Source organism: Salvelinus alpinus, chromosome 19 (assembly GCF_045679555.1).
Source record: "Salvelinus alpinus chromosome 19, SLU_Salpinus.1, whole genome shotgun sequence".
Lineage (NCBI taxonomy): Eukaryota > Metazoa > Chordata > Actinopteri > Salmoniformes > Salmonidae > Salvelinus > Salvelinus alpinus.
In genome coordinates, this window is record NC_092104.1 from 29,878,725 (window position 1) to 29,898,788 (window position 20,064).

Here is a 20,064-nt window from a genome sequence, read left to right on the forward strand (position 1 = left end):
CAGGTAGAATCAAATCAAATCAAATGTATTTATATAGCCCTTCGTACATCAGCTGATATCTCAAAGTGCTGTACAGAAACACAGCCTAAAACCCCTATCAGCAAGCAAATGGTGTAGAAGCACCATTTGTTGTCTGTTGTCTCACAACAACAGGAGATGTGTTAAGGCGTCAGCATGCTCCAGTTCGGCTGACGCATAGCCGAACCGAACAAGTGTGCTTCGCATACTCCCTTAAAATATATTTTTGCCTAGGAGATCTTAGTCTCACAATTTTAAGTAAGGTGTTTGGTGCAGTGTTCCTCAATGAAAAAATGTGCATGAAAACAAGTCATCTCTCGTTGAATGACAACAAAGACTTTATTGAAGAATCCCTACTGTTGACCAATCACAGACGAAGGGGCGTAGACTTCGGCACCAAACTTCAGCTTGCCTCCAGAAAATATGTTGTGTGCCTGAACAGCTGAAAAAACCCTCACCGAAGTCCAAAACTAACAAAAGCATCACAAAATGTCATCATAATATATGCGCAAACTCTTCCGAACTGTTTCGGCTGGGAAGCATACTTAAAGATTGACTACTTCCCCAGAGTCAGATGAACGTGTGGATACCATTTGTATGTCTCGTTGTCCAGTATGAAGGAAGCTAGAGGCAGTGTTGCCAACTCCTCAGTAAGGAAAGTAGCTATTGGCTGTCCTAAAAGTCGATAGAAGTTGCTAAATGACGTCATTAATCATTTATGTGCACTTTGAAGTGGGTAGCAGCAGTGGAGTCTGAGAAAGCAGCTCTACATGCTTCTCCAATGTGATCACATGCCAGCATGAAACAGTGTTCAGCGATAGCTAATGCCATGGAGGCCTCAGCCTTTTTTGCAGAGTACATTTTTTAAACCGTAAATGGCAGCTTGTTTTGGGTGGAACTGTTATAAGGCTTTGCCTTTTGAGTATGTTTTTGAGTTTTCATGTGTTTGTCATCACTAAGTTTGGCGTAGAAATCAGCCTTACAATACAGGCAGTATGCCCGTGTATCATCTCCAATAAACGGCTTCAACCAGCCTTTGAATTCAGGGTTTGATTCCCACTCCTTTCTGTATTTTTGAGTGTACAGTTTAGACTGAGACATGATGAGCTAGGCAGCTAGATGTTTAGCTTGTCACAGAGAGGCACACACACAGTGGACAAGGTGAGTAAGTGACTGAGGCTGTGTGAGTCAAATGCAGCGATTTATTTTTGTGCAGTGATTTATTTTAGACAAAGAACATTTTACATTTACATCCCGCCCTGAATGTAAGCCAGGGCTGGATTAGCCAGTGGCAGCTTCCCGTATGCGCGATTCATTTGCAGTCTGGACGCGGGGTGCACATCTCCTGCTCTGACTGCAGCTGGGAAGCACTGCTGCGCGAGTCTATAGGTATCTACCAGCATGCTCACCCCTCTTTTCTTTCTCTCTCTCTCTTTCTCTAATGCAGTGGGCTTTATCGGCATGGGAAACATGTTTACATTGCCAAAGCAAGTGAAATAGATAATAACAACAGTGAAATAAACAATCTTAAAAAAAAAAAATGATTTCAGTAAAAATGACAGACATTTCAAATGTCATTATGGCTATGTACAGTGTAATAATAATTTGCAACTAGTTAAAGTACAAAAGGGAAAATAAATATGGGTTGTATTTACAATAGTGTTTGTTATTCACTGGTTGCCCTTTTCTTGTGGCAACACGTCACAAATATTGCTGCTGTGATGACACACTGTTGTATTTCACCTAACCGATATGGGAGTTTATCAAAATGTGATTTTATTTTCTAATTCTTTGTGAGTCTGTGTAATCTGAGGGAAATGTGTGTCTCTTATATGGTCATACATTTGACAGGAGGTTAGGAAGTGCAACTAGTTTCCACCTCAGTTAGTGGGCAGTGTGCACATTGTAACGTTCGTCGTCGGAATGAGACCAAAGCGCAGCGTGGAAAGTGTTCATTATTTAATGTTCACAAAAACACTCAAACAAAAATGACAAAAGGAGAAAACGAAAGCGCACAGTTCTGTCAGGGAAACAACCTAAACAGAAAACAACACCCCACAAAACCCAAACGGAAAATGACAACTTATATATGATCCCCAATCAGAGACAACGATAGACAGCTGCCTCTGATTGGGAACTACACACGGCACAACAACAAAGAAATAGAAAACATAGATTTTCCCACCCGAGTCACAACCTGACCTAACCAAACATAGAGAATAAATAAGGATCTCTAAGGTCGTGACACACATAGCCTGTCTTCTCTTGAGAGCCAGGTCTGCTAACGGAGGCCTTTCTCAATAGCAACACAATGCTCACTGAGTCTGTACATAGTCAAAGCTTTCTTTAAATTGTGGCTCATTCACAATGGTCAGGTATTCTGCCACTATGTACTCTTTGTTTAGAGCCAAATAGCATTCCAGTTTGCTTTGTTTTTTGGTTATTTCTTTCCAATGTGTCAAGTAATTATCTTTTTGTTTTCTCATGATTTGGTTGGGTCTAATTGTGTTGCTGTCCTGGGGCTCTGTTTGTATTTGTGAACTCAGGACCAGCTTGCTGAGGGTACTTTTCTCTAGATTAATCTCTCTGTAGGGGATGGCTATGTTATGGAAGGTTTGGGAATCGCTTCCATTTAGGTGGTTGCGAATTTAATGGCTATTTTCTGGATTTTGATCATTAGCGGGTATCGTCCTAATTCTGCTCTGCATGCGTTTGGTGTTTTACATTGTACGCAGAGGATATTTTTTGCAGAATTCTGCATGCAGTCTCAATATAGTGTTTGTCCCATTTTTGTGAATTATTGGTTACCCCAGACCTCACAACTATAGAGGGCAATGAGTTCTATAACTGATTTCAAGTATTTTTAGCCAGATCCTAATTTGTCTCTCTCTCATCTCACCACCCCCCTCTCTCTCCTCCCATCTCTGTCTGTTGTTCAGCTGACTAACAATAGGGGCGAGACTCCCTCCGGACAGTACCCTCACCCATACCAGGCTAGCCACACCTCCCCATCCACCCTCCCCTCTGCAAGCTATCCTCCCCCGCCCTCACTCCCAGAGCTTAGTGGCCTTTAACACTACCCCCTCCTTCCATATTTCTCTCTCTCTCTTTCTCTTCCCTATTCACTCTCTTTCTATAGAGAATCTCTGTAATTCCTTACAAGTGACTGTAATTTGCTCTGTGCAGGAGGGACTGAGGGAGAGAGAACCAGAGAGAGAGAGGTGGGGTTAGAAGGAGGGAGAGGACAGAGACAGAGAGGGAGAGAGGCAGGGACTGGTGTAGTAGTTGACATGTGATCAGGACTCCTGAGCTGCTAGACCATTCAGCCTAGATGAGAAAGAGAAAGAGAGATGCAGTGTGTTAAATGAGAAGAGTCTACAGAGGCTGTGCCTTCATCACCGGGATTCTACTCTTTTGGAAGAGTGGGAATATGGAGAAATCGCTCTAAAAATGACTAGCCGGTCGCTTTGAACAAGATACAACACACACCTAGCGTTGCCATGGGGGGCTCCCTCAGTCAGCACAGGAAGAACTCCTTTGGCTCCCCCAGGAAGAAGAGCAGCATGTGAGTAGAGTACACCACCCTATCACTGTTACAGTGTGTGTGTGTGTGTGTGTGTGTGTGTGTGTGTGTGTGTGTGTGTGTGTGTGTGTGTGTGTGTGTGTGTGTGTGTGTGTGTGTGTGTGTGTGTGTGTGTGTCTTATTACAAGCGACTGGCGTGTCTCTTTTAGAGCACTCTATCCAAATTGATATTTTTCCTGTCCCGTGAGCATGTAAATGTAAATGATTTAATTTTAGAACAGGGGAAGGAGGAGAGAACAGGTCATTAGGAGAGGCTAATCTAATGTAATGAATAACGATGTAATGAGAGAGATGTGATCAGGTCTAGTGACAGACACTTCTGACAGAGGCACACCTGACCACTAACAGCTGCTGGATTCAGTTTTGTAGAACTTCAACCCTTGTGAAGTAAGATGTCTTGCAGAGAAGCAACAAGCAAAAACGTGTATTGTTCAAGCTAAAATTGTATTATATGGTACTACACAGTGTTTAATGAAAGGCAGTTCAATTACAAATACATGTTAGTGAGAAAGATAGAAACAATGTTCTAGATGTGTACACAAGAGACCCAATGGTGGGATGTAAATTCAGTGATCAGGAGAACAATATTATCTGTCAATATAGCCTTTTCTGCATTATCTCTGGTATTGATGTCCTCCTCAGTCAAGTGTTAAGGTGTGGTTGAGTCCCTTAATTATGGTCTTATGTGATAAAAGATCTGGTTGTTATTTCTCTCACTCACTCACTCAAAAATCAATACCATGTATTGATCTGCTAATCCTCTTACACTTCATCACTTTCCCTTTAGTACCCCAAACACACACACGCACTACCCAGTCAAACCACGATGCTGCTCTGCTCTAACCATCATGTTGTCAGGTTGACTCATTAGTACCACTGGATGAATTAGTGGTGTTGTTATGTTCCACAGCAGTTGTTTACTGTGGAGGTCATTCTGATTGACACTGAATTACCAAGAGTAGTGCAACTAAGGTATTTTACAGCCTGAAGCACTGAGTGGCTCCGAGACTTGGATCTGAGACTTCTTCTGTTAGCTGGAGCCCTCATAAAATCAGAGGAAAGCCTACGGACAGAGCCGTCTTTGTTTGGCTGATTTTACAGTGCATTCGGAAAGTATTCAGACCCCTTCACTTTTTCCACATTTTGTTACATTACAGCCTTATTCTAAAATGGATTGAATAGTTTTTTCCCCCTCAATCTACACACAATACCCCATAATGACAACATTTTTGCAAATCTACTAAAAACAAAAAAACTGAAATATCACATTTACATAAGTATTCAGACCTTTAGCACCTTCAAGCACCTTTAGCAGCGATTACAGCCTCAAGTCTTCTTGGGTATGACGCTACAAGCTTAGCACACCTGTATTTGGGAAGTTTTTCCCATTCTTCTCTGCAGATCCTCTCAAGCTCTGTCAGGTTGGATGGGGAGCGTATCTGCACAGCTATTTTCAGGTCTCTCCAGAGATGTTCGATGGGGTTCAAGTCCGGGCTCTGGCTGAGCCACTCAAGGACATTCAGAGACTTGTCCCGAAGCCACTCCTGCGTTGTCTTAGCTGTGTGCTTAGGGTCATTGTCCTGTTGGAAGGTGAACCTTTGCCCCAGTCTGAGGTCCTGAGCACTCTGGAGCAGGTTTTCATCAAGGATCTCTCTGTATTTTGCACCATTGATCTTTCCCTTGATCCTGACTAGTCTCCCAGTCCCTGCCGCTGAAAACATCCCCACAGCATGATGCTGCCAACACCATGCTTCACCGTAGGGATGGTATTTGCCAGGTGATGAGCGGTGCCTGGTTTCCTCCAGACGTGACGCTTGGCGTTCAGGCCAAAGAGTTCAAGCTTGGTTTCATCAGACCAGATAATCTTGTTTCTCATGGTCTGAGAGTCCTTTAGGTGCCTTTTGGTAAACTCCAAGCGGGCTGTCATGTGCCTTTTACTGAGGAGTGTCTTTCCGTCTAGCCACTCTACCATAAAGGCCTGATTGGTGGAGAGCTGCAGAGATGGTTGTCCTTCTGGAAGGTTCTCCCATCTCCACATAGGAACTCTGGAGCTCGTCAAAGTGATCATCAGATTCTTGGTCACCTCACTGACCAAGGCCCTTCTCCCCCTGATTACTCAGTTTGGCCGAGCGGCCAGCTCTAGGACGAGTCTTGGTGGTTCCAAACTTCTTCCATTTAAGAATGATGGAGGCCACTGTGTTCTTGGGGACCTTCAATGCTGCAGAATTTTGGTGCTCTTCCCCAGATCTGTGACTCGACACAATCCTGTCTCGGAGCTCTACAGACAATTCCTTCGACCTCATGGCTTGGTTTTTGCTCTGACATGCACGGTCAACTGTGAGACATTATATAGACAGGTGTGTGCCTTTACAAATCATGCCCAATCAATTGAATTTACCACAGGTGGACTCCAATCAAGTTGTAGAAACATCTCAAGGTTGATCAATGGAAACATGATGCACCTGAGCTTAATTTCGAGTCTCATAACAAAGGGTCTGAAACCTTATGTAAATAAGGTATTTGTTTATTTTAATTTTATGAATGTCCAAAATCCTATTTTCGTTTTGTCATTATGGGCTATTGTGTGTAGATTGATTAAATTAAGCATTTATTTAATCTATTTTAGAATAGGCTGTAATGTAGCAAAATGTGGATAAAGTGAAGGGGTCTGAATACTTTCCGAATGCAATCTATATTAACAAGCTTTTAATCAGAAATAAACCAGCCAACTCTACACTGGATGGATGAGCCCCCTCCACTACACACTCTCAGGCTTCTGTGTGTACTGTAGGCTAATAAGTGTTTTTCTAGACAGTTTCCAAGTAAAATAAAATTGTATTTGTCACATAATTCGTAGACAACAGGTGTAGACCAACAGTGAAATGCCTACATACGGTTCCTTTCCCAACAATGCAGAGTTAAAGATAGGATAAAAACATTCAATACAATTGAAATAGTAACACAGTGAATACCTAATCAAAATAAACAGTAAAAATAACATGGCTATATACAGTGGGGAGAACAAGTATTTGATATACTGCCGATTTTGCAGGTTTTCCTACTTACAAAGCATGTAGAGGTCTGTCATTTTTTATCATAGGTACACTTCAACTGTGAGAGACGGAATCTAAAACAAAAATCCAGAAAATCACATTGTATGATTTTTAAGTAATTAATTTGCATTTTATTGCATGACATAAGTATTTGATACATCAGAAAAGCAGAACTTAATATTTGGTTCAGAAACCTTTGTTTGCAATTACAGAGATCATACGTTTCCTGTAGTTCTTGACCAGGTTTGCACACACTGCAGCAGGGATTTTGACCCACTCCTCCATACAGACCTTCTACAGATCCTTCAGGTTTCGGGGCTGTCGCTGGGCAATACGGACTTTCAGCTCCCTCCAAAGATTTTCTATTGGGTTCAGGTCTGGAGACTGGCTAGGCCACTCCAGGACATTGAGATGCTTCTTACGGAGCGGAGCCACTCCTTAGTTGCCCTGGCTGTGTGTTTCGGGTCGTTGTCATGCTGGAAGACCCAGCCACGACCCATCTTCAATGCTCTTACTGAGGGAAGGAGGTTGTTGGCCAAGATCTCGCGATACATGGCCCCATCCATCCTCCCCTCAATACGGTGCAGTCGTCCTGTCCCCTTTGCAGAAAAGCATCCCCAAAGAATGATGTTTCCACCTCCATGCTTCACGGTTGGGATGGTGTTCTTGGGGTTGTACTCATCCTTCTTCTTCCTCCAAACACAGCGAGTGGAGTTTAGACCGAAAAGCTCTATTTTTGTCTCATCAGACCACATGACCTTCTCCCATTCCTCCTCTGGATCATCCAGATGGTCATTGGCAAACTTCAGACGGGCCTGGACATGCGCTGGCTTGAGCAGGGGGACCTTGCGTGCGCTGCAGGATTTTAATCCATGACGGCGTAGTGTGTTACTAATGGTTTTCTTTGAGACTGTGGTCCCAGCTCTCTTCAGGTCATTGACCAGGTCCTGCCGTGTAGTTCTGGGCTGATCCCTCACCTTCCTCATGATCATTGATGCCCCGCGAGGTGAGATCTTGCATGGAGCCCCAGACCGAGAGTGATTGACCGTCATCTTGAACTTTTTCAATTTTCTAATAATTGCGCCAACAGTTGTTGCCTTCTCACCAAGCTGCTTGCCTATTGTCCTGTAGCCCATCCCAGCCTTGTGCAGGTCTACGATTTACCCCTGATGTCCTTACACAGCTCTCTGGTCTTGGCCATTGTGGAGAGGTTGGAGTCTGTTTGATTGAGTGTGTGGACAGGTGTCTTTTATACAGGTAACGAGTTCAAACAGGTGCAGTTAATACAGGTAATGAGTGGAGAACAGGAGGGCTTCTTAAAGAAAAACTAACAGGTCTGTGAGAGCCGGAATTGTTACTGGTTGGTAGGTTTTCAAATACTTATGTCATGCAATAAAATGCAAATTAATTACTTAAAAATCATACAATGTTATTTCTGGATTTTTGTTTTAGATTCCGTCTCTCACAGTTGAAGTGTACCTATGATACATATTACAGACCTCTACATGCTTTGTAAGTAGGAAAACCTGCAGTGTATCAAATACTTGTTCTCCCCACTGTATATGGAGTAGAAAATAACATGGCTATATACAGGCAGTACCGAGTTGATTTGCAGGGGTATGAGGTAATTGAGGTAGCTACAATGCCTTCACAAAACATTCATACCCCTTGACTTATTCCACATAATGACGAAGTGAAAACATGATTTTAGACATTTTAGCAAATTTAAGTATAAGCTCTAAGAGCTTTCCACACGTGGATTGTGCAACATTTGCCAATTTATTATTTTCAAAATGCTATAAGTTCTGTCAAATTGGTTGTTGATCATTGTTAGACAACCATTATCAGGTCTTGCCATAGATGGTCAAGTAGATTTAAGTCAAAACTGTAACTCGGCCACTCAGGAACATTCACTGTCTTCTTGGTAAGCAACTCCAGTCTATAACCGTTTTAGGTTATTGTCCTGCTAAAAGGTGAAATAATCTCCCAGTGTCTGGTGGAAAGCAGACTGAACTAGGTTTTCCTCTAGGATTTTGCATGTGATTAGCTCCATTCCGTTACTTTTTATCCTGAAAAACAATCCTTAACGATTACAGGTATACCCAAATCATGATGCAGCCACCACTATGCTTGAAAATATGGAGAGTGGTTCTCAGTAATGTGTTGTATTGGATTTGCCCCAAACATAACACTTTGTTTTCAGGACAAAAAGTAAATTTTTTGCACTGTTACTTTAATGCCTTGTTGCGAACAGGATGCATGTTTTGGAATATTTGTATTCTGTACAGGCTTCCATCTTTTCACTCTGTTAATTAGGTTAGTATTGTTGAATATCTACAATGTTGTTGATCCATCCTCAGTTCTCTCATAACATGGCAATTAAACTCTGTAACTGTTTTACAGTCACCAATGGACTCATGGTGAAATCCCTGAGCCTTTTCCCACCTCTCCGGCAACTGAGTTGCCTCCCTTTGCCTTGATGACAGCTTTGCACACTCTTGGCATTCTCTCAACCAGGTTCACCTTGAATGCTTTTCCAACAGAATTGAAAGAGTTCTCACATATGATGAGCACTTGTTGGCTGCTTTTCCTTCACTCTGCGGTTCAACTCATCCCAAACCATCTGAATTTGGTTGAGGTAGGGTGATTGTGGAGGACCGGCCATCTGATGCAGCACTCCATCACTCTCCTCCTTGGTCAAATATCCTTTACACAGCCTGGAGGAGTGTTGGGTCATTGTCCTGTTGAGAAACAAATGATAGTCTCACTAAGCGCAAACCAGATGGGATGGCGTAACGCTGCAGAATGCTGTCTTGACTGTTTTTCTATAATGTAGAAAATAGTGAAAAGAAATAAAAACCCTTGAATGAGTAGGTGTGTCTAAACTTTCTACTGGTACTGTAGTGTGTGTGTGTGTGTGTTGAGGTGTCAGTGTAAGTGTGTGTGTGGTTAGAGTCCAGTGTGTGTGATTAGTCGTTGCAAAAGAGTTAGTGCAAAAAAGGGTCAATGCAGGTAGTTTGGGTAGCCATTTAATTAGCTATTTAGCAGTCTTGCGGTTTAAGGTCCTGTTGGTTCTAGACTTGGTGCATTGGTACACTTGCCATGTTACAGTAGAGAGCATAGTCTGTGGCTTGGGTGGCTGGAGTCTTTGACAATTTTTGGGGCCTTCCTCTGACACCGCCTGGTATAGAGGTCATGGATGGCCTGGGAGCTCGGCCCCAGTGATGTACTGGGCCACACGTACTACCCTGTAGCGCCTTGCGGTTGGATGCCAAGCAGTTGCCATACCAAAAGGTGATGCAGCCAATCAAGATGCTCTCAATGGTGCAGCTGTATAACTTTTTGAGGATCTGATGGCCCATGGAGGAGGGGTGGTGGGGGGCGGTGAGGGGAGGGGGGATGAAGAAATTAGGAGTTCGATTTCTGTTCCACTTAAAAATAATGAAGAGGCGTTGTGTGTTTGGACCATGATTGATCCTTAGTTAACTTGAATCTCTCAACCTGTTCCACTACAGCCCCTCGTGTGAATTGGGGTGTCCTCGGCCCGCCGTTTCCTGTAGTCCACGATCAGCTCCTTTGTCTTGCTTACGTTGAGGGAGAAGCTGTTGTCCTGGCACCACACTGCCAAGTCTCTGATCTTCTCCTTGTAGGCTGTCTTATCATCGTTGGTGATCAGGCTTACCATTGGCATGTCGTCTGCAAACTTAATGATGGCGTTGGAATTGTGTGTGGCCACGTAGTCATGGGTGATTATCAAGTACAGGAGGAGACTAAGCATGCACTCCTGAGGGGCCCGCGTGTTGAGGGTCAGCGTGGCGGATGTGTGGTTGCCTAGCCTCACCACCTGGGGGAAGTCCGTTAGGAAGTCCAGGATCCAAGTTGCAGAGGGAGGTGTTCAGTCCCAGGGACCTTAGCTTAGTGATGAGCTTCGAGGGCACTATGGTGTTGAACACTGAGCTGTAGTCAATGAACAGCATTCTCACATTGGTGTTCCTTTTGGGAAAGACAATGTGGAGTGCAATACAGAGTACATCATCTGTGGATCTGTTGGGCCGTATGCGAAATGGATTGGGTCCAGGGTGTCTGGGATGATGGTGTTGATGTGAGCCATGACAAGACTTTCAATGCATTTCATGGTTACAGATGTGAGTGCTACATGGCGAAAGTCATTTAGACAGTTTACCTTGCCGTTCTTGGGCATAGGGACTATGGTGGTCTGCTTAAAACATGTAGGTACAGTATTACAGACTGGGTCAGGGAGAGGTTGAAAATGTCAGTGAAGACACTTGCCAACTGGTAAACGCATACTCTGAGTACGCGTCCTGGTAATCCGTCTGGCCCTGTGGCCTTGGGAATGTTAACCTGGTTAAAAGGTCTTACTCACATCAGCTTCAGAGAGCGTGATCACACAATCGTCTGGAACAGCTGGTTCTCTCACGCATGGTTCAGTGTTGCTTGCCTCGAAGTGAGCCTAGAAGGCATTTAGCTCGTGTCACTGGCCAGCTCGTGACTGGGTTTCCCTTTGTAATCCATGAGTTTGCAAGCCCTGCCATATCCCACGAGCTCAGAGCCGGTGTTGTAGTATCAGATCTTAGTCCTGTATTCACGCTTTGCCTGTTTGATGGTTCGTCGGAGGGCTTAGCGGGAGTACTTATAAATGTCTGGGTTAGGATCCCGCTCCTTGAAAGTGACAGCTCTAGCCTTTAGCTCAGTGTGGATGTTGCCTGTAATCCATGGCTTCTGGTTAGGATATGTACGTAGGTCACTGTGGAGACTAAAAAGTGCATCGACGACGTAATGAAGCCGGTGACTGATGTGGTAAACTCCTCAATGCCATCGGATGAAACCCGGAACATATTCCAGTCTGTGCTAGCAAAACAGTCCTGTAGCTTAGCATCCGCTTCATCGGAGCACTTCCTAATTGAGCGTGTCACTGGTACTTCCTGTATGAGTTTTTGCATGTAAGCTGCAATCAGGAGGATAGAGTTATGGTCAGATTTGCTAATCTTTGTGCCTATGTGTGCGTGTGCATGTGTGTGTGCGTGTGTGTGTGTGGCTATGAGGGATAAGATCGTGGCTCTTATTCGTTGATCTATTTTAAGCAAATCATCATTTAAGTGGAACAGAAATCTGACTCCTAATTTCTTCCTCCCCCTCCCCTCACCGCCCTTCCTCCCCCTCCCCTCACCGCCCTTCCTCCCCCTCCCCTCACCGCCCTTCCTCCCCCTCCCCTCACCGCCCTTCCTCCATCTCTTTCATTCCTATTGTGAGTTGAGAGTGACCTGCATTTGGAGGGTGTCTCAGGGGGAGTGGGATATACAAAAAATACACTACATGTGTGAAACAGAACAAATATAAGCACCCCCTATAGGACCTTTAGAGCCTATTCAGAATGTAGAACATTGATCTATCTTTGGCCTGAAGCTCTCCCTCTTCTCCTCTTCCTCTCCACCTCTTCTCCTCTTCCTCGGTTCCTCTCCACCTCTCTGTCAGTACTAAATCACTAACATTACAGCTCGCTGTCAATAGACAGACATTGTGTGTTCGTGTGCATGCGTGTGTGCAGTGGTGTAAAGTACTGAAGTAAAAATGATTTAAGTACTACTTAAGTACTGTTTGGGGGGTATCTGTATCTTACTTTTTATATTTGACAACTTTAACTCCACTACATTCCTAAAGAAAATATGTACTTCTTACTCCCATACATTTTCCCTGATGCCTGAAAGTACTTGTTACATTTAGAATGCTCAGGCAGGACAGCAATATGGTCCAATTCACACACCATCAATATAACGCCTTGTCATCCCTACTGCCTCTGATCTGGCAGATTCATCAAACACAAATCTGTCTGCCCGTTTGTTCGTAAATTTTAAAAACAAGAACATTATGTCATCTGGTTTGCCTCATATAAGGCATTTGATGTATAGTATTTACTTTTTCTTTTTACTCAAGAATGACAATTGAGTACTTTCCCCATTACTGTACTTAAGTAAATTTAAAACCAGATACTTTTAGACTTTACTCAAGTAGAATTTTACTGGGTGACTTTTCATATCCATTAAGGTTTTTATCTTTACTTTTACTCTGACAATTCAGTACTTTTTCCACCACTGTGTTTGTACACCATTGTTTGGGGGAATTATGTATCCTGTATTATGTACCCTGTATTGCTACACACAATAGCCTGGTATCTGTCTGTCCCTCTGCCCCTCCTCTCTGTCAGTCTGTCCTTTCACAAGACAGAAGCCACTCGTCAGTAAAAGGCACATTACAGTCCGCTTAGAGTTTACCAAAGGGCACCTAAAGGACTCTCAGACCATGAGAAACAAGATTCTCTGGTCTGATGAAACCAAGATTGAGCTCTTTGGCCTGAATGCCAAGCAACACGTCTGGAGGAAACCTCGCATCATCCCTATGGTGAAGCATGGTGTTGGCAGCATCATGCTGTGGGGATGTTTTCAGCGGCAGGGACTGGGAGACTAGTCAGGATCAAGGGAAAGATCAACGGTGCAAAATACAGAGAGGTCCTTGATGAAAACCTGCTCCAGAGTGCTCAGGACCTCAGACTGGGGCAAAGGTTCACCTTCCAACAGGACAATGACCCTAAGCACACATCTAAGACAACGGAGGAGTGGCTTCGGGACAAGTCTCTGAATGTCCTTGAGTGGCTCAGCCAGAGCCCGGACTTGAACCCCATCAAACATCTCTGGAGAGACCTGAAAATAGCTGTGCAGCGACGCTCCCCATTCAACCTAACAGAGCTTGAGAGGATCTGCAAAGAATGGGAGAAACTCCCAATACATGTGCGCCAATCTTGTAGCGTCATACCCAAGAAGACTCAAGGCTGTATCGCTGCCAAAGGTGATTCAACAAAGTACTGAATACTTATGTAAATATGATATTTCAGGTTTTTTGTATGTAAAAATGTCTAAAAAACAGTTTTTGCTTTGTCATTATGGGGTATTGTGTGTAGATTGGGGGGGAAAAAATCTATTTAATCAATTTTAGAATAAGGCTGTAACGTAACAAAATGTGGAAGAGTGAAGGGGTCTGAATACTTTCCGAATGTACTGTAAATTGTTTGTCCTTCTCATTCACCCTCTGAAATGCACACATACACAATCCATATCTCAATTGTCTTAAGACTTAAAAATCCTTCTTTAACCTGTCTCCTCACAATTTACACTGATTTAAGTGGATTTAAAAAGTGACATCAATAAGGGATCATAGCTATCACCTGGATTCACCTGGTCAGTTTATATCATGGAAAGAGAAGGTGTTCTTATTGTTTCAACATAATAATGTCTAGACCTCTGTGTAGTAGAGGTTCTACTGATCCTTTCATCTATCATTTGTGTGTCTGTGTGTGTTTTGTGGGGCCTAAATTAAATGTGCAGATGTTAGTTATCTGCAAACTATCTCGGGGACGCCTCCCAAATTCACTATCAAAGGACTGATTGTAGCACTATCTGCACTTGTCTTTCCTACTCATGTCTCTCTCTCCCTCTCTTTCTCTCACCATCTAGCACAATTACAAGGGCTGTTGTTGGAGTACAAGATGATGCAATGCACTTCAGACTACATCCCCAGGATGATGATGTAATGTCAGCTGGCCTGGTTACTGTAACCATGCCGACAATATTAATTTATATTTAAACACCCGTCATGATGATGCTCTACACACACGTACACGCACATACACAACCATGGGAGAAACTAGGTTAAAGCGTTACTGCATTCAGAACAGAGTTGTAGAACAGTATTCACATTTCAAACATGGTTAGAACTGCCTGAGGGGGACTGAAAGAGACATAGAGGAACTGAGAGGGACTGAGAGAGAGAGACATAGAGGAACTGAGAGGGACTGAGAGAGAGAGACATAGAGGAACTGAGAGGGACTGAGAGAGAGAGACAGAGGGGGACAGAGAGACATAGAGGGACTGAGAGAGAGAGACAGAGGGGGACTGAGAGAGAGAGACAGAGAGGGACAGAGGGGGACTGAGAGAGAGAGACAGAGAGGGACAGAGGGGGACTGAGAGAGAGAGACAGAGAGGGACAGAGGGGGACTGAGAGAGAGAGACAGAGAGGGACAGAGGGGGACTGAGAGAGAGAGACAGAGAGGGACAGAGGGGGACTGAGAGAGAGAGACAGAGAGGGACAGAGGGGGACTGAGAGAGAGAGACGAGAGAGAGGGACTGAGAGAGAGACGAGACAGAGAGGGACAGAGGGGGACTGAGAGAGAGAGACAGAGAGGGACAGAGGGGGACTGAGAGAGAGAGACAGAGAGGGACAGAGGGGGACTGAGAGAGAGAGACAGAGGGGGACTGAGAGAGAGAGACAGAGAGGGACAGAGGGGGACTGAGAGAGAGAGACAGAGAGGGACAGAGGGGGACTGAGAGAGAGAGACAGAGAGGGACAGAGGGTAGGTGTACTTAGCACTCTAAGCAGTGTTTTTCTCTCTCATTCCTATGTGTTTCTGTCTGACTAAAACAGAGCCTCTCCTCCAGACTGACAGTTAGAGACTGGACCTGGTCAGAGACCACTGATCACCATTAGATGGAGCTCTCCTCTTGCACAAGACAGACAACATTCATGTGTATCCACCATAAGTTCACATGGACAGTTTGAGTGTTGTGTTTTGTGATCAAACCATGAATAAAACTGTTAGGGTGCTGTAAGTGTTTAGGTATGTATGGCCTTAGACTGGAGGGACTGTATCACCAATGCTGTGGTTCACCACTACATTATAGTATGTATGCCTACTTGCCCAGAAGGAGAGATATGTTGACTTCTATTGACCACCAGATGGGGTTGTTGAACCTGTTTTTGTCTCAGTGCCACGGCTTCACCAGGCAGACCTGCTATTATAGGAAAGATAAACTTACTGTTCAGATCATCATTCAGAGTCATGGGAGGGATTAAAACGCTTTTGGTAATCCTCATCTGTGTGTCCTAGCCTACTCAATTATCTCATACGGTATATCACTCCTCATGTGGCTACAATGAATGTTTATCATACTAGTTATATTTAGCTCCTAACCACACACACACACACACACACACACACACGTCACTTTCAGTCACATCTTAATTAAATGAAAAGGGATGATAGACTAGGCTGTTCGCACGTACACAACACACACACACATTAGTCTGCTAGTTGTCTGGGGGATAGGGTTAGGATGTGGTCAGACTTCCAGACACAGGGAATGTTACCCTCTGTGTTTACTCAGGGAATGTTACCCTCTGTGTTTACTCAGGGAATGTTACCCTCTGTGTTTACTCAGGGAATGTTACCCTCTGTGTTTACTCAGGGAATGTTACCCTCTGTGTTTACTCAGGGAATGTTACCCTCTGTGTTTACTCAGGGAATGTTACCCTCTGTGTTTACTCAGGGAATGTTACCCTCTGTGTTTACTCAGGGAAGCCATGTATAGTCATAAATGTGACTGGCTGTATGTCTGTTAGAATTCTAAAATCCTTCTTTACTCTATAGAAACAGCCTCTGTTTGGTTTAAGCTCTGTGAAGCTTCATGGAGTTAGACCTTTGGTGTTGTTCTAGAAGTGTCAGTGTGAAGTGTCAGTGTGAAGTGTCATCAGTGTGAAGTGTCAGTGTGAAGTGTGAAGTGTCATCAGTGTGAAGTGTCAGTGTGAAGTGTCATCAGTGTGAAATGTGAAGTGTCAGTGTGAAGTGTCATCAGTGTGAAGTGTCATCAGTGTGAAGTGTCATCAGTGTGAAGTGTCAGTGTGAAGTGTCATCAGTGTGAAGTGTCAGTGTGAAGTGTGAAATGTCAGTGTGAAGTGTCATCAGTGTGAAGTGTCATCAGTGTGAAGTGTCATCAGTGTGAAGTGTCAGTGTGAAGTGTCATCAGTGTGAAATGGAAGTGTGAAGTGTGAGTGTGAAGTGTGAAATGTCAGTGTGAAGTGTCATCAGTGTGAAGTGTCATCAGTGTGAAGTGTCATCAGTGTGAAGTGTCATCAGTGTGAAGTGTCATCAGTGTGAAGTGTCATCAGTGTGAAGTGTCATCAGTGTGAAGTGTCAGTGTGTTCCAGACTGCATGGGTTCTAGACTAGAGTATGGCTATATGTCTGTGGCTCCGCCAGTGTTCCATGTGTGCTGGTCTATTTCTGGATGCAAGGAAAGGAGTTATGTAAGACCTGATTATTCTTTCTTTCACTCTGTCTTCTCTTCATCTCCTTCTCTTTCCTTTCCTCTGCACATTTTCCTGCCTGTGAGTCAAGGCACTCTCAACCTCCGCTCTGTCAGACCTAACTGTGTTTGTGTGTGCGTGCGTACATGTGTGCTTGTGTTTAAGGTGGACTGTTTATCCTACATGTAGTCTGGGTGTAGCCTTGTGAAACCAGCCTGAGCTCGCAATAGCTCACATTCTGAAACAAAACTTGTGTCTGCTTGACCAGGCTAGTGTGAGTGGACCCTGGTCTATACAGATGTAGAGAGAGGGTGATGACATGGTGATAAGGGATGTGAAGGCTGTGATAAAAAAAGGTTGAATAGCTCCCCCAACAGGTCTGTCCTGCCTGCCACAGACAGCAGACAATAGAGAGGGAAGGGAAAGCTATGCCAGGCATTCCTGATAGACATGACAAAAAGTCCTAACAAAATATACAGTATACGCGGTACGCACTCTCGCGCTCTTCTGCCCTTCCTCTCTCTTTCTCAAAGGTCTACAGAAGGCTGTGCTAAATTGTGTTTGGTCTGAGAGAGGTTGAGACGGAGAAGGTGTCAGAGGGAGAGAGAGGGTACCCTCTGTGTGTCTTTGTGTGTTCTCCATCTTGCTGATCACGTCTGAGCAGAAGAGAGCAGAGTAGAGAGGACATGAAAGTGGAGATAAAAGAGAAGCTGTCAACTGTTTCCTCTCTCTATCCATCCCTCGCTCCGCTCTTCCACAGTAGAAAATGGTTATTAGATTAGTCATGGTTGATGTTTCTCATACAACACATCTCATTTGGCTTGGACTAGTTTGTGTGTGTGCGTATGTTTGTGTGTATGTGTTTCAGTGAGTGGGATGGTTGTTAGTCAGATTTTGTCACTACATGTGGTACTCAGTGCTGTGTGTCAGTGTGAGTGTGTCTGTGTGTGCGCATTTTGTGAGTTATGTAAGCCATCATGAGCACCCTTCAGGCATGTGGGTGTATATGTTCATGTGTGTGTGCATGTGTGGTTCATGTGTGTGTGTGTGTGTGTGTGTCTGCGTGTCTGCAGAGATGGAAAAGAGAGTTTCCACATGGTTGACAAACCACAGCCTGCCACGGTCGTACAGTTACAGACACGTCCTATAGAGAGAACAGGTCTGGAGGGTTGTAAGGATGGTTGTTGTCTATTCATGAGAGGAACTAAATGTTTCGGTTGGATTTGTTTTGATGTGACAGATGTAGTAAACTGTAATGATGAGGATAGAAGAGTCAGTGGAACAAATACAGCAGTAGCAAACTGAATGTTGTTAATGTTATAGAGATAGATTGAGCATGTCTGAGTTGCTCCCTGTCCACCCAGCCTGATTCACTCTGATTTCTGCAGACACTATCTATCTATTTAGCTATCTATCTACAGTTGAAGTCGGAAGTTTACATACACTTAGGTTGGAGTCATTAAAACTCATTTTTCAACCACTCCACAAATTTCTTGTTAACAAACTATAGTTTTGGCAAATCGGTTAGGACATCTACTTTGTGCATGACATAAATAATTTTTCCAACAATTCTTTACAGAGAGATTATTTCACTTATAATTCACTGTATCACAATTCCAGTGGCTCAGAAGTTTACATACACTAAGTTGACTGTGCCTTTAAACAGCTTGAAAAATTCCATAAAAGTATGTCATGGCTTTAGAAGCTTCTGATAGGCTAATTTACATAATTTGAGTCAATTGGAGGTGTACCTGCGGATGTATTTCAAGGCCTACCTTCAAACTCAGTGCCTCTTTGCTTGACATCATGGGAAAATCAAAAGAAATCAGCCAAGACCTCATAAAAAAAATGGTAGACCTCCACAAGTCTGGTTCATCCTTGGGAGCAATTTCCAAACACCTGAAGGTACCACGCTTATCTGTACAAACAATACTATGCAAGTATAAACACCATGAGACCACTCAGCAGTCATACCGCTCAGGAAGGAGACGCGTTCTGTCTCCTAGAGATGAACGTACTTTGGTGCGAAAAGTGCAAATCAATCCCAGGACAACAGCAAAGGACCTTGTGAAGATGCTGGAGGAAACAGGTACAAATGTATCTATATCCACAGTAAAACGAGTCCTATATCAACATAACCTGAAAGGCCGCTCAGCAAGGAAGAAGCCACTGCTCCAAAACCGCCATGAAAAAGCCAGACTACGGTTTGCAACTGCACATGGGGGCAAAGATCGTACTATTTGGAGAAATGTCCTCTGGTCTGATGAAACAAAAATAGAACTGTTTGGCCATAATGACCATCGTTATGTTTAGAGGAAAAAGGGGGACGCTTGCAAGCTGAAGAACACCATCCCAACCGTGAAGCACGGGGGTGGCAGCATCATGTTGTGGGGGTGCTTTGCTGCAGGAGGGACTGGTGCACTTCACAAAATAGATGGCATCATGAATTGAAAATTATGTGGATATATTGAAGCAACATCTCAAGACATCAGTCAGGAAGTTAAAGCTTGGTCGCAAATGGGTCTTCCAAATGGACAATGACCCCAAGCATACTTCCAAAGTTGTGGCAAAATGGCTTAAGGACAACAAGGTCAAGGTATTGGAGTGGCCATCACAAAGCCCTGACCTCAATCCTATAGAAAATTTGTGGGCAGAACTGAAAAAGCGTGTGCGAGCAAGGAGGCCTACAAACCTAACTCAGTTACAGCAGCTCTGTCAGGAGGAATGGGCCAACATTCACCCAACTTATTGTGGGAAGCTTGTGGAAGGCTACCCGAAACGTTTGACCCAAGTTAAACAATTTAAAGGCAATGCTACCAAATACTAATTGAGTGTATGTAAACTTCTGACCCACTGGGAATGTGATGAAATAAATAAAAGCTGAAATAAATAATTCTCTCTACTATTATTCTGACATTTCACATTCATAAAATAAAGTGGTGATCCTAACTGACCTTAGACAGGTCATTTTTACTAGGATTAAATGTCAGGAATTGTGAAAAACTGAGTTTAAATGTATTTGGCTAAGGTGTATGTAAACTTCCGACTTCAACTCTATCTATCTCTCTATCTATCTATATTGTGTCTGGTCAGGTCTGACAGAAACATGTGTACTACCTGTTGTCCTAGCTGTTTTAGGTGTCTTCCTCTCTCCTCCTCTCCCTTCTTCATCCTTCTCTTCCCCACTCCTTGGGACACTAGGGATCTACCACTCTGTGAAAACAGTCAGCTGACTCTTAAAAATCCAACGGCTCTTTTG

General features: G+C 43.8%; 1 protein-coding gene and 1 long non-coding RNA gene across 2 annotated transcripts in view; one reads left to right on the forward strand and one right to left on the reverse strand.

The window, feature by feature from the left end:
• Nucleotides 1-1,962: 1,962 nt before the first annotated feature.
• Nucleotides 1,963-20,050, reverse strand: LOC139545274 (uncharacterized). Its single transcript, XR_011669021.1, has 3 exons — nt 19,923-20,050; nt 9,216-9,395; nt 1,963-3,345 (listed from the first exon to the last, which is right to left on the reverse strand). It is a non-coding gene; the product is annotated as an uncharacterized lncRNA (long non-coding RNA).
• Nucleotides 3,339-20,064, forward strand: part of LOC139545273 (transforming acidic coiled-coil-containing protein 1-like) — a 33,801-nt gene continuing 17,075 nt past the window's right edge. The window contains exon 1 of the mRNA XM_071352878.1: nt 3,339-3,583. Within this exon, the coding sequence (XP_071208979.1) occupies nt 3,519-3,583 (65 nt within the window). The 5' untranslated portion in view covers nt 3,339-3,518. The remainder of the gene's footprint in view (nt 3,584-20,064) is intronic.